Genomic DNA, 14856 nt, shown 5'->3' with positions numbered 1-14856 from the left:
GTGTTGCTCTGTTGAGACTGGATATGAAATGTGCAAGTGGATTCAACATGTTTGGCAGAAACGTACACGTAGACGTACTTCTCCCAATCCCTGCCTAATCTGCTCACTTGGCCTTGTCTCTCCCTTGTCACTGCCTTTAGATTTTGCAATGGAGAAAGCCAGCGGACCTCTGTTAGTTTGCAGCCCGTCTTAATTTGTGATTTTCTCCTCCCTGTGTCATTCCCTGTCAAGTAAGTATGGCAGTTCCATTTTCAACCTGTGGACATGGCAGGAAAAAGAAGAATGGCAGCAACAACGATCCATTTATTTATTTAAGGGTTGTGTGGTTTTAAGGGGCTGGGATCCCGACAGATCTTATAAACAGAAGGAGTCTTATAATTTCAACACTGGGTCCATGCAAATTCCAGCCAAGGTCATTTTTACCATTTAAATGGGCTGTGCAGTATTGAAAGGAAACCTACTTCACCTTTAAGGATGACCTCTTAAGCTCCACTTACTGAGCCGAAAAAAATAACTATCGATGGGACCATTTTCACCGAATACAGAGAGAGGGAAGAGAGAATATTTGTGGAGGTTTGGGTATGTCATGCCCAAGCTCACTCTTGCTTTTCTGATAAACCCATGCAGTGTGGCTTAGTCCCTTAGTCCAAATTCTAGCTGTTATAATAAGATCGCTTTATTGCCCATATACGATTTCTTGTGTTAGGAATTGGTCTTTTTGCAGACCACAGCTGGCTCTCCATGAGACACACAATGTAATGGCCATTAGAACAGCCATCCTGGTGTTGGTTTCAAGAGCTTCAAATTCTTCCTCTTGTTTACTGGTGAGGAAAGACCAAAGCTTTTGCATTCTTCTTTTTTACTTATTATTCTTAAACACGCTTTTAATGCTGGTATGACAACTGCACCTGCTGGGCTGTCACCAGCTGCCACGGATGAGCCTTGAAAAGTGTGTGATTTTCCAAGAAGCAGCGCTGAAGGCCCCCAATTATAATGGCCCCCGCTCTCGACTTCGGGGCAGGGGAGCGCCGAGAGGGGAGGCATTAATGAGGAGGCGAGAGGAAGAGCCGGAGCTGGCACCTGAAGATTTATGTCTGCGAGGTTTTCGGCTGCCGCTGGAGGTGCTCGTCTCCTGGGAAATCAACCCGGCAGCAAAAAAATAAATAAAATAATTACCGCTGGCTTTAATCAGAAGGGATGTAAGCAATGCTCTGATGACTTGGATGACTGTCATAATGAGGTATTATGGCTTCAATGCAGTTGCCGTGGATGATAAACGGCGTGCCGTTGCCGGATTAATGCCACTCATTTCCTCTCCGCTATTGTCTTCTTACCTGCTCCTGGACGCACGTCCTGGGTTCAATACTAACCGGGATTTCTGTCTGGGGGGAGTTTGCATGTCCTCCCCGTGAATGTGTGGCTTTTCTCCCCAGTTCTCTGGCTTCCTCCCACCTTCCCAAGACATGCTGGTTGGGTTTTTTGGGATCTCTTAATAGTGTTGTGTGGGTGAGCTCTGGCATCTGATCCAGGGTGCCGTCCTGCACCGGCCAACACCAAGCCTGGAGGAGGGGATCAGGTATCAGCGGTCAAGCGAGCACTCAGGGCTCAGAGCTGTTTGCTCTTTGATTGCTGTCTCCATTGGTTGGCCATGCAGCTGGAAGGATACTGTCATGAAGCGTTCTTCCAGGACCCTATGCAGACAACACAATCTGGGGGGGAAGTGAAGAAAACCCGGAGAAAAAGGCCATGGTGTGCTGGTGTTTGGGGAAGGTGTGGCCGAGGCAAACAGTCCGAGGGAGTCCGAGGCAAATCTAGGAGTGTAGCAAATGTCCAAGACCGGCTAATCCATCCTGACAGACAGACAGAGTTAAAAGCCGGAGCGGGATCCGGCCGAGGGTCGGGGGAATAAAAGGGGGTAACAGGACCGGACACTCCCTAATCCCGGACGCTGTTGTGTCACGATGGTCAGGACGATGGTCAGGACGCCGTTGTGAAGCCTATGCCGTCGAGTCGCTCCTGGACTCGCGGGTAGGTGGGCTTCCGGGCATCCATCTTCCAAAACCAAGCCCAGATTGGCAGGAACGTCTGGCTTATACAGCACGGGGGGCTGGAACTGGAGGCAGGGAGATGAGTATAAAACAAGCAAGGGCTAAGGCGTCCTTAAGAGGAGGGGTTAACGATGGTGACATGATACTTTACACAGGTGGGCGTCGCCATGTCCAAGGTCGATTCATGGCGGAGTGTACCCCCATCTTAAGAACCCCCTGGAGACCTGGGCCCGCACACGCGCTCATATCGCGGGGAGGCCGGCGGTTCGTCACCGAGGTGACCCCCATCTCAGCGGGAGACCCCCTGCTCCGGATGATTTAATGCAACAGCCTGATTGCTGCCTGAAACGATTGAGCCTGACGGGCAGGAACAGTGCTGATGAGCGCCTGGGACAGGAGAGAGGCCAAAGGCCTTGGCCGGTCGCATCTTAACGTTGACAGATTACTGTACGTCAGAGTAGAGACGGCCATTTGCAATAAGGTCAGAGCCCTTTTTAGGACTGTGTGCGCAGAAATAATGTGGCTCTCTTTTACTCAAAGTGGCTCATTAACTTTGAGCAGTGAAAGACTTTCGAATTAGTGTCGGCCTGTCGCTGACCAATCCCTAATGCACCAGTGGGTCATACATTTTCCTCAAGTGATCGATTTTTGAAGGGCAGGACTGTAGACGGTTTTGCGACTACGTTTGTTTTTCTTTTTCAGACGGAAACATGATAGAACATAGAACTCTTTGGCTGCAAAATATGTTAAATGGAGGTTGTAGTCCTGTACCAGAACTGTACAGAAAAATTGCCAGAGCATGAATAATATTACCTGGGCAACATGTGATTGAAAATACTAGGGAAGTGCGTAAATGTGGTTTTGTTAAATGACTGGAAAGGGACCTACAGTAATTCCTCAGTGACACAAACTCCTTTTCTATTGACTTCAGAAAGCAATGAATTTGACTCTCAGCATGTGAGAAATTATTCAAAACAGAAAAGCAAGTCACAGCAGTTCAATGGTGTGACTGCAGAAGGCCGATCAGTCACACTGAGCAATGTCTTACAGACAGTGGAAAAAATAGCACTCTTTCATTTTGGACAGATTTAAAAATGTTGTACATAACGGCTTCGGATCTCGAAGCAATTGAGCTAGAATCTGAATTTCTAGCTATGTAGCTAGGATTCACTGAAATTTTCTTGAATCATTTGGTGGTTGTGTCCCTTAAAATTTTTTTTTAATTAGTGATGTTAATGATGTTTTGCAAAGACTTGAAAAAAATTCTAATTCTGAGCTTCTTTACTGGCATTTATAAAAAGCCTTTTCTGGAAAGGAGTAGTATTTAGGATTGTTCATATTTCGAACATGAAATGAGCCACTTTATAGAAACCGCACTCTGAGGTGTCTGTTGCAGTGTTTATTGTGTGAGTTGATAATTTTTCTAAATGTTTGGGGAACCTGTGCTCCTTGCCACAACAGAGCTGCTTAATTTCTCTTTGTGTTCAATATTTTCCAGAATTTGAACTGAAGAAGCAGGAAACGGGATAGGTTTGTTGTTTTTAAGCTGTCACACATCTACCAGATGAAAACCCTCTCAAAATATGTTCCGAACTTAGAATGTGCTGGTTTTTGAAAAAGGGCCCTGCAGCTTCTAGACCTGAAAATGGAGAAATTGCAATGCTGGGAATTTGAATAATATTAGCAATAGTCCCTCAATGTCGATGCACATATGTTTTTGGCTAAATATTATTGAGGTATTTCGTCACAGGGCAGTTCAGAAAGCACTACTGAAGTTGATAAGCCTGGTCTATAAAGAGTCTATAAGGATTTATGGTCCATAAAATCAAACGACCCTTTAAATTTTAAAATCAAAGCCAGCCCAGCACATTCTTCAGAATGAGCATGAACAGGAGGACATTAGTGGAACCTATGAAGGAAGTGCATTTAAAACTGAGAACAGGAGACTCATCTTTACACAAAGGGGTGCAAGAGTCTGGAACAAGCTGCTGAGCCATGTTGAAGCTGATCCTCTGGTTTCCTTCAAGAAATGGCTGGATGAGATCCGAGGATCAGTTAGCTACAAACAACCAAATGGGCTGATTAGCCTCTAGTTAATAACCTTTCTTATGATAATATCGAAAAATAGTTGTACAATGGAATAGCTAGTATTATTGTATTATTTACTTAAACAACCAAGGATAAAGTCACCTTGGATGGAAGGGAACTTGTATTCAAAACAAATATTGAACTGTATAAATGTGGTTCTGGAGTTAGAGTTATAGTGGTTTAACACAGAGTTTATAATTGCGCACCACAGAATTGGTTCTGCAGTGCAAAACAAAATAAGTTGAAATATTTTACCAAAACCTGGAGAGGAATTACAGTACATGCGAATTGGGGATTTCAATCACAAAAAACTCCTGAAGTCTGAATGGTTTAGTTGACCGTCTCCATCATCTCCTCGAGTCTCCAGGTAACTCTTTGAAATTGGTGTTGGAACAGTCACTCTGCGGGTTAATTTGTTTCTCTTCGTCCTCCTCTGGAAAACGCTGGAACTGAATTAAATCTCGGGAATTTCATAAAGCTCAGGAAATCTCCTTGGGGAGCGTGGAAGCAGCATCTGTAACCATAGAGGAAATAACTCCTTAAAATAGGTGCTTTGAGCAAATCCTTAGGGATTTCCCAAGTTCTGTAAAGTTCTCTTTTTAATAAAACGCGACTGTATCGTGTCTTGGTAGGATCTCATCAGTTTTGAAGTGAGATTGCTAAAGGTTTCAGCGTCTTTATTCATCCCACATTTCTTTCATCACTGTAAAGCCTTGGGAAACAAGAAGCAAGAATCTGTCTCGTCTGTTAAAGGCTGAAGGTTTTATTGTTAGTAAATGTGTATCGGCTTAAAATGGAAATCAGGGTATCCGAAAGGGAGAGGGAATCTTGGGAAGATATGAAGAAAGAAAGAGCGTCCTAGTACTTTTGCTGGAGCCCTGAATACTCAATGATAAAGAATAACAAAGACTCTGGTTTGTCAAAGATTGATGTTCCTATCCAGTGCTCTGCCTCTCTCTGACATCTCTGTTTATTTTATTGTACATAACCTTGATATTACCGTTCCCTTGGGCTAAAAGATGTCTAATTTTCTCAGACCTCAGCACAGAATTTCTTTCCAGGCTTCTGTGTAAATTGGAAGGTTGCAGGGCTGTTCCCTCTGGGGCAGGTTGTGTACAAGTCAGAATAGGAGGCCTCTGGCCCTGGTTCCCTCCCGAAACTCCTGTGTCTTATACATTTCTCCCACGATGGGCCGGGCACCTCCAGTGTGGCTTTTGGGCGTAGCGGGAAGGCAAAGACGTCTCGGGGCAGGGCAGTGCATACAGGAATACTTTGCCGAGTGGCGAATAAAGCAAGAGCTTCTCAAACTGGCTTGTGGGTAGCAAATACTTGAGGTTGTAGTAGTGGTAGTATCTGGGGCTGCTCTCCGTTGCTCTGTCAATAACCAAATAGTATTCCTGTTCCACCACTCGTGTTCCTCAGGCTGGCTGGAACTTGTGTGCTGGTCTATCGAGATCTGCATGGAGTACTGAGATACAGAAGACATGATGGATGGATGGATTAATACCCTTATTCATTTATTTCCGTTTTTTTAGTTCTGTAATCTTAGCATGCCCAAAGGGGTTGGGCAGCCAGTTGACCTTGGACCCCTAGAGGTTTCTTTTCTCCTTACCACGGAGTTTTTGGTTCCTCCGTTGTTTTCTGGTCTTTTCTGGTCTGTATTCACAACATGTAGGGTCACTTTCTTCGTTAAGTGCCATGGGGCAACCGTGTTGTGAAAGGCACTATATAAATTGAATTGAATTGTTGCGTCCTTTATTGTTTATATTACTTCATAATACGAGAGAGGCAAAGAATCGCCCCCGACCCAAAGCAAGCCCGTTTGGACCGGTTCTGCCGACTCTGTCAGCTGCAAATTGAGTCTCTCCCTCAGCACGAGTGATGGTGGGTGTTTTTAACAGGTATCTGAATTGTACCTATAATGAATATAAGGAGAATCAGGAAGCCTAGAGTTTAGTGGAAGCCCCCCTTTTAACAAAATAGCCCCGTTATGGACAAAGCTGGGAGTGGGTTACTGAAAAAGAGAGTTTTTACCTGTCCCAATTGAGAATCTGCGAGAAGGGTTTTGTGGTCTGTTCGGAGCTTTTATTACTTTCAACACCACCATCAACCACAGCGTCATAAATACAGACACCTGGAGAAGGCTCCACAGCTGAAACGTTGTTTCTTTTCTCCTCTTTTTCAGCATGTCTTAAATGTAATAAATACATGACCTGTGGCCGTTCTTGGGTTTCTCATCTCCCAGTGATCTCCCACTTTTGTCTTCCAGCTGCAGAGAGCCGGGGGGCGTCTGATGCCCAGCCGCGGTTCAATTCCCTCTCGACCTACCTGCCCGTGTCCTTCCAGATCCAGAACGCCGTGTCCTCCTTCTTCCTGAAGGAGGCCGGCCAGGAGGTGATGAGGAACTCCAGCCTGCAGGCCCGGACCGAGCCCTTCTTCATCCACATGGCAGAGGGGATCCCCTCCGTCAACTGCAGCTACGGCAACCTCTCCGCGGAGGCCCCCGTCCCCCTGGAGCTGCTGCAGTCCGTGCCGCGACTCCTCTCTAGCCCCTCCCAGGCGACCGTGAACTGGAAGATCAGGGCGCACATCGTCAACGACAGGGTGCACCTCCAGCGGCCCCGGGTGCAGACCTTGTTCTACCTGGCCGGCCGAAGTTGGGATGAGGCCTCCCCGCCTGAAAATTTGCCTTGTATCAAAGTGTTCGCCTTTCAGGAGACGCAGGAAGTCATGGCTGGCTGTAGGCTGGAGGGCAACCTAGGGATCTGCGTGGCAGAGCTGGAGCTCCTCCCCCTCTGGTTCCACCCGAGCTCAGGGGTCCAGGGACGGAAGAAGGCCTCTGAGCAGGGGGAAGTCACCAGTGTGGAGCTGTATTACACGGTGCAGCCACTAGAGGGCGGCAGAGAGTGCAGCACGAAGGATCCCCGCAAGGGGAACAACGCCATTCGTCAGGGACAGGATGAGGCCACTCCCTCCCTGCAGCGGATTGGCTCCGTCTACCTTACCCACTCCCAGGAGGAGGACCCCGAGGTGACGAGGCTCAGGCTGGATGACAACATTGAGATCTGGCTGCCGTCCAGTCCAGTGAAACAGGGGCAGGTCGTCACCTTTCGTATTCACATGGGCACCAGCGCTACAGTGGATCAGTTCACACTGAGGTGGGTGAATTTAGGCTTGTGAAAGGCCATAGCCACCTCTAATATAAGCTATTACAGCAAAATACCTGTTCTTGGTTATGTACTGCTGGCTAATTAGGATTTAAAAGAGCACCTACATGCCTTCATTTTCAATAAGTACAGTGCTGGATCTGTTTGGCTCTTACAGACGTCTTCCTTGGAGGTGCTGTGTGGTTTTCAGGAGACTAAAAGTTGTTGTTGCAGCTGCATGCTCACAGTTTTTAGTTTCCGTTCATATAATTTGTCATATGCACAAGTGCAAGGAGATGCTTAAATGCAATGAAGTACTTATAAAGGCTCAGACAGACATGATCTGATTTGTTTCTGAAAACAGCTCTTTTGGTTTGCAGGTCCTTTGTTTTTCGTGCGTTTTGCAGCAACATAGAAACACGTATTTGGGGCTTGGATAGTCGACCTGTTCTGAATTTCAAGCAATATGCAGGGGTGCACTGTATCTCAGTCAGCAGCTCATTAACCCACACTGAGATCCAGCTAATTGTTATTTAACTGGAATAAAATAAAACAATCACACCTTTATAGCAGATTAATCTTTTTTGCATAGTGTATAGAATTTTTCCTGTATAATAATAATAATAATAATTGCTTACACTTATATAGCGCTTTTCTGGACACTCCACTCAAAGCGCTTTACAGGTAATGGGGACTCCCCTCCACCACCACCAATGTGCAGCATCCACCTGGATGATGCGACGGCAGCCATAGTGCGCCAGAACGCTCACCACACATTAGCTATCAGTGGGGAGGAGAGCAGAGTAATGTAGCCAATTCATAGAGGGGGATTATTAGGAGGCCATGATTAGTAAGGGCCAATTGGAAATTTGGCCAGGACACCGGGGTTACACCCCTACTAGCAGCAACCTTAGTTTTTCCCAGGAGGTCTCCCATCCAGGTACTGACCAGGCTCACACCTGCTTAGCTTCAGTGGGTTGCCAGTTGTGAGTTGCAGGGTGATATGGCTGCTGGCGTATAATGTATAGGTTTTATACATTATTTCTTGGGTTAGTGTCTTAAAAATAATTTATTGGCAGTATCAAGGAAATGTATTTCCCTAGAATAAAATTACTGCTTCTACTTCAGATTGTCTTTGGCCTTTTTGGGCTTCCGAACCGTTTTCTCCTTACCTGGACGGCACTCCCCCTGCTGGTCACAGAGAGCTGTTTGCATTGCTGAAGCAATCGGAGGCACCCTGGGCAGTGTCTTTGAAAAGGCAGCACAGGGAGAGTGATTACCGTGAGCAAGAATACAACTGCTGCAAAGAGGCCTGCTCAGAAGACAGGCTGCGTTTCTTCAGTGCACTCTTTCTCCTTGCCCCTGGGGATTGTAGCTAACAAAACCGCCACATTAGTAAGCTTCCCCACTTCACTGTGCAGTGGATAGCTTTGGTCCTGCGCGTGGATGTTATTAACCCAGTAAGGAGCTCCAATGAAGGGCATGGAAAGCAGCTATGTGATTATTTAACAAATTCTTTCTGGCACATTTACTGAGACTTTCTAAAGCGCTGCAATCATAAAGCATGACTTAAAATTCATAGTCTCCAACAGCATTAGCAAAACCCATCACATTTTTTTTAAATTCAGAATATCTGCAATCAATTTGCCATCTCACCTAGAGGCTTAGAGCACAGACAGCTTCTTTCCAATAACCCCTGTCCTTGTATACAGCTGGCTGGTTCTGGCTAATCCTACACCAGGCTCTAAGTAGCTCCAGTGCATTTTAATACTTTTCATTCTGTACTACAGGCCAAAAGTTCAAAATCAGCTGTAAAAGTGGGGACATCTCAGGGCAAGGTCAGGGAGAGGGACCCGAAGTGTGCTAGAAAACGAGGAACAGTAAGATGTAACCAAAAACGGGACCTGCCTGTCCCAATCCCTTGATCTTTCGCCTGTGGGATAAACACGAGAGAATTGTCCGAGAGGTGATGCCACAGGATGAAAAGTGCTGTGGGAGTAATTTAACAGTCACTGTAACGTCCCTGAGTTTGCTGACACCTGGGAACAGGACTGCTAGAATGCCTACAGATAGGCAAAGCTGTAGTCCAAGGGAAGGGTGGGAGGGTTTAATAAGAGCAGGATTTAGAATGGTTTGGAAATACAGCAGGGTTCATTTTTTGAGCCAGCAGCCATATCACCCTGCAACTCACAGCTGGCAGCCCAGTGAAGCCCAGCAGGGTGAGCCTGGTCAGTACCTGGATGGGAGACTCCTGGGAAAAACTAAGGCTGCTGCTGGAAGAGGTGTTAGTGGGGCCAGTAGGGGGCGCTCACCCTAAGGTCTGTGTGGGTCCTAATGCCCCAGTATAGTGATAGGGACACTATAATTGCTGTAAAATAGTGCCATTCTTTGCATAAGATGTAAAACCGAGGCCCTGACTCTTTGTGGTCACTAAAAATCCCAGGGCGTTTCTTGAAAAGAGTAGGGGTGTAACCCCTGTGTCCTGGCCGATTTTCCCCCTGGCCTTTACCAATCATGGCCTCCTAATAATCCCCATCTCTGAACTGGCTTCATCACTCTGCTCTCCTCCCCACTGAGAGCTGGTGTGTGTGGAGCGGACTGGCGCATCACCCAGGTGGGGCTGCACACTGGTGGTGGAGGAGGGGATCCCCATTACCTGTAAAGAGCTTTGAGTGGAGTGTCCAGAAAAGAGCTATATAAGTGTAAGCAATTATTATTTTTATTTAATGTGCAGACTTTATTTTCGTGCTTTTGGCACAAAACTGACCAGGTGATATACAGTGTGGATCCTGTTCTGGTCAGAAAGCTTGTGAGCTTGTTCTTTACCTGTGTTGCTGCACTAGACCCCCTGCCGCAACACGTCCAGGCACTGCAGCAGCTGGGATGATTCCCCTGACTGTTGACTGTTTCCCCTGGGAGCAGAAGGGCACCATCTTTCTGCAGCACTCACCTCTGTTGCCCGATCTGAATGGCTGTGTGTGTCAAGTGACTGCTGGAGAAGCTGTGGGGGATCCTGGAGCAGGACTTTGTCCTGTGCCTCATCTTGTGGGACAACACCAGCCAAGGGGAAACGGACTGTGTGCAGCAGTAGAGCTGAGGCTCTGTTTTATATGTCATATTAATTTCAGGATTGGAGAGCCCTTCCAGATTGAGTTAAATAGACAGGGAACTTTGGACACCATGTTGCCTGTATTTTCTGCCGTGCAGAGATGGTAGGGTCTCCCTACGGTTTCCCATCCTCTGTCTTTGTGATGCCACGCACTTCACAGATCTTGCCCTGAGCCCTGCTACCCTGTACCAGGACAATACCATCGTGTCACTCACAGGGGCTGGCCTGCAGCCTGTATTTCCTGATCCCCACAGAGGGACTGCGGATCTCTGGAACATGATGGAGAGCGGGGAGGAGCTATACAGATGCAGCCATTCAAAGTGCGCGGCACAGACACGTACCGGAGGTAATTGGCTACGGCCTCGCGCATCATGACGCGCGATGACGCAAAATACTGCGGTACATGATTGGTTGACCGACAGGGGCACTTGTGGTGCATTGGTTGGTCGTAGAAAGATTTAAATGTCTTTACTGTGCCTGTTTCAGTATTGAATATTTATATGGAATTTTACCACTGAAGGGAAATTTTAGTAGCTGAGCATAAAAAGAGTAGGAGCATAATGTAACGTGTGTGAAGACCATAAACGATATTAATTTTGGAACATAAACATACAGTATATAGCTGGTCTCGGTACTTTAAAGAAAACATACACACCAGTATACCATTTCTCCCTAAACATTTTAAGCAATGAAGTCTTTAACTAAAGTGATACCGGAGTCAACAAGCATACTTTTAGAATTTGATTAAAAGGGAATATAATATGGAATCGCGTATCTAAAGAAATTAATAACGATATAATTATGTAAAAGTGGATTGATTATCCAGTGCAGGATGTATAACAGGACGCTGGGCTTCCTGGTGCATTGATTGACTCAGTGTCATATAGACATTTAAAAGTCGGTGGAAACTCCCAGCTGTCAGTCCTCTTGAGGGGGTGTTGGGCAAACAGCGGAGAGGGGCTGTTTTAAACGATTGCTAGCTGCTGTCTCATCCCTGTGTCAATCCTTTTAATCCTTGCATACATACCTTTGCTTGCATTCTTCCTCCGGCCTCAGACAGTCTCCGGTCTTGCACGGAGAGGGGGGTGGAGATGTGCTACAACTTCCACTGAGCTTTGGTACCTGTGGGAACAGAGGTAGCATCACGGTGTTGAATCAGGCAGGTCTTTTTCAGCATCCTGGATCTGGGGCTGTGTGTGTGTGTGTGTGTGTGGAGACCTATCTGGAAAGCCTAACTAGAAAGACATCAGCTAAGTGCTTCCTGCCTTTATCTTCAACGAAGAGCAATCGCGGTCTCTCTGTGCAAGAGAGACGGAGATTATAGACAGCCTTTCAGGCTGAGAACAAATGAAGAAACAGAAAATGCCAGACTTTGTGGAAGGATGGCTTGCTCTGACCTCATTGCCGTGGGCGATCTTATGTAACGTCAAGTGCTTCAGATGCAGAAACAATGAGGGGACCAGCAGTAACCTTGACTTCTTGTATTCGCGGCCCCAGCACAGCATCAGAAATCACAGCAGACAGCTCTCATCGGCTGCTGCTCTGCATCATGTGTACAGAGCCGACTTGCCAGAAAATACAGCCCGAGCAATTACACCAGTACCCAGCCCTGCACCCGAAATGAAAGGATTGAATTGCATATTCACAGAGACGTGTTTTAGCTGCTGTGGAAATTATGGTACAGTATATGTTTTGTCCTGTTACATGGAAAGCTCGAAACGTGCTGCTGAAATGTAATCCTCTTTTTGTTTTAATTCTGAACATGACAAACGGGCTCAATGCTGAGTGACAAAAACAAGTGCTGTCTGTCTCCAGTACCAGAGGTCCATTCAAGGTGCTGGAACTGTCAGCATGCGAGTTGGTGCTGCTCTTGTCACACAGCTCCCTCCCTGCATCTACTGCCACTCAGAGTAGCCGCTTGTAAACTGCTACCCCGACCAGCAGTGGGCGCAAGGGCACACAGACACTAATACGCACCAGGTACACACTCATACCAGGGCCAATTTTCCCAGAGAATGTATGTCTGTGGACTATAGGAGTTAACCAGAGCGCCCAGGGAAACCCACGTAAACACGGGCAGAACATACAAACTCCACACAGATAGTACCCCAGTTCCAGAATTGAACCCCGGGCCCCATAGTGCCCTGTAAGCTTTACACTACTAATGAAGTCAGTGATACAAAGTTCTCCTCCTGCAATGCAGATGCTTCATTTGGCCATGTTAAAAATCAACAAAAAAGATACAAAAGTGTTTGTGTTACAATGACTGGCTCTAAAATTCTAAATGTTTTCAACCCTGTAGCATTCTGTGTACAGCGTGTAACTCTGAGCAAAGCTGTGTGCACCACTCCTTCTCAGAAGGCTTGACGCTTGCTATTAAGCGAAAAAAAAAAACATAACAGTAAGAGGATTTTAACCTTTAACATACAGTCCTGGAAGTCTTTGAGTCAAAGATGTACAGTACATGTAACTCTAGTACAGGGGTCTCCAACCTGGAGAGTCCCAATCCAGTTATCCCCATGGGTCTCCCCAAATCGTTTTTTTGAAGATTTGTTACAGTATTTGTTCAGTTAAAGAAATTCTTATGGTTTCTTTGAGGCTATTCCGATTTTTGTGCCTGAAGCTCCCTAAACTGCCTCATTTATCAAATCACCTGTTTAGCTGATCACAGGTAGATGGTCCCTGTTCCTTAGCAACGGATAGCTTAGAGGTTACAGACTGGAGCGCGCAAGGACTGGGAGTAGAGACCCCTGCTCTAATGCATTAAACAAGGGAAGTAATGTGTGCAAAAAATACTTCAAAGGGAAAACTAAAACCTGAGGAAGTGTAATGTTTCTTCTTCCATGATGTAGCAGGCATATACTTTTTTGCAGCTTGTCATTATTTGGAATATTACAGGTTGAGGTGACAAATGAGAAGGAGGTTCTTTCAATCCGTCTTGCTTATTTCACTGGTAGTTGGTCGAGGATCATCGATCAGCTACTTATCGAAGGATTCCAGATAATCGGCTTCATCAACATGGCTGGATGTTCATTCCAGCGTCTATAGGTGAACAGATAAGCCACAGAGTGGGGAAACAGATTTTTACTACACGGCGGTATTGAACATGCTTTTACAGACTAAAAAGGAGGAAAACAGGCCTCAGCTTCTGCAGGTACAGACCAGGCAAACGAAGATCCATTTTTTAGGTTTCTTTCATAAATGTTGGCCTTTTTTCATGCTTTGACTATTTTTTTTCTGTACTGATTCTCCATATGTTAACATACAGTAAACCTGTATACCTTGCTTCTTAATTGCAAGAAAAGAGTTTAGAAAAAGAGCCCTGGACCAATTTGCTCGGGGCTGCAGAGCAAAAGGGTGAGAGAAGACAAGCTCAGACAGCTGTTTGTTCATGCAAAGCAGTTGTTTTCCGTGACAGTTCAACCTGGCAGGGGTGCTTTAAGTGATGGTAATGTTTGTAAATACTGCTAGCAGGGCTCTCATCCAGCAGAAAAAGAACGGTCTGAAATTCACTGCTTTCAAAGCAATTTGCCACGAGGCAGGGCTGAAATTGGATTTCCGTACTGGGTTTGGATCAACTTCACTTTTAGCTGCTTGGTGCATTTGTTTCCTGTCCACACTTGTGTCGTTGGTCCCTACAGAGGGCTGTTTGAAAACCGGTGGAAGGGGGCGGGATTGTGACTTGTAGCCGGATGTCTGTGGAATTTTGCGCGATCCTTCTGTTCCTGAATCAAGTGTGGGGGGAAGACGGGCGATGTGGTGGCCCATGTGTGAGCGAACGTCTCGTGCTGAGAGAGCGGTCATTTGGAGGAGACAGGTCTGTGCTGTATGAACCAGGCAAAGCTGAAGCCTCAGAGACAGGCCAGGCAGAGGTCTGTACATGGGAGACTCTAGGAGCTCTCTGGCCCCTCCCTGTGTCTCACTGAGCTGATAATCCTGGACACACCTGTAGCAAAGGGCTGCAGTGTGGAATTTCTCTTGACAGAGAAGGTTAATGGTCCAAAACAGAAGAAATTACCTATTTTCTCTCTGTCCTGTTGTAAGAGTGATAAGGCTTTGTAAGGTTGTTTGTGTGTGTGTGAGATAGTCCTGGTGCTTACTGTTCTTTTGCTTCTGCCTCAGATCTCAGCTATGGTTTGCCTCCTAATTGATGCAGTGAGGTCATTTTGTAATCACAGCCCAGTGTTTTCTCACTCTGTTCTATATTTGCCAAACCCTTCTTAAATGAAATGAGAAATCCATATTCCACAGGGACTCCTGGGGCTCTATCAATGAATAAATCAAATAAGTCCCCTCGCTGTGCAATGCAAACTTGCTTCATGAAAAACCCTCTTTATCACATGCTACTCTGAAGGCATTTGTATCCGTGCCGTTTATTGACTCCGTGCACATCTGCTCCCCCGAACGATTCTTTCAATAAAACCCCCAGCTCGTTTGTGATTTGTCTGATTATCGGTGCGTGACT

The 14856-nt window shown here is 46.2% G+C and overlaps 1 protein-coding gene across 1 annotated transcript in view; it reads left to right on the top strand.

Annotated features, from left to right (window-relative positions):
* LOC148641414 (transmembrane protein 132C) overlaps window positions 1–14856 on the top strand; it is a 192704-nt gene that overhangs the window by 50340 nt on the left and 127508 nt on the right. The window contains exon 2 of the mRNA XM_088617766.1: window positions 6406–7294. Within this exon, the coding sequence (XP_088473892.1) occupies window positions 6406–7294 (889 nt within the window). The remainder of the gene's footprint in view (window positions 1–6405; window positions 7295–14856) is intronic.

The sequence above is a fragment of the Lepisosteus platostomus genome, chromosome 24, assembly GCF_059453375.1.
Source record: "Lepisosteus platostomus isolate fLepPlt1 chromosome 24, fLepPlt1.hap1, whole genome shotgun sequence".
Classification (NCBI taxonomy): Eukaryota; Metazoa; Chordata; class Actinopteri; order Semionotiformes; family Lepisosteidae; genus Lepisosteus; species Lepisosteus platostomus.
The sequence above is the reverse complement of the archived record's forward strand: the minus strand, read 5'-3'. Positions and strand labels throughout refer to the sequence as shown.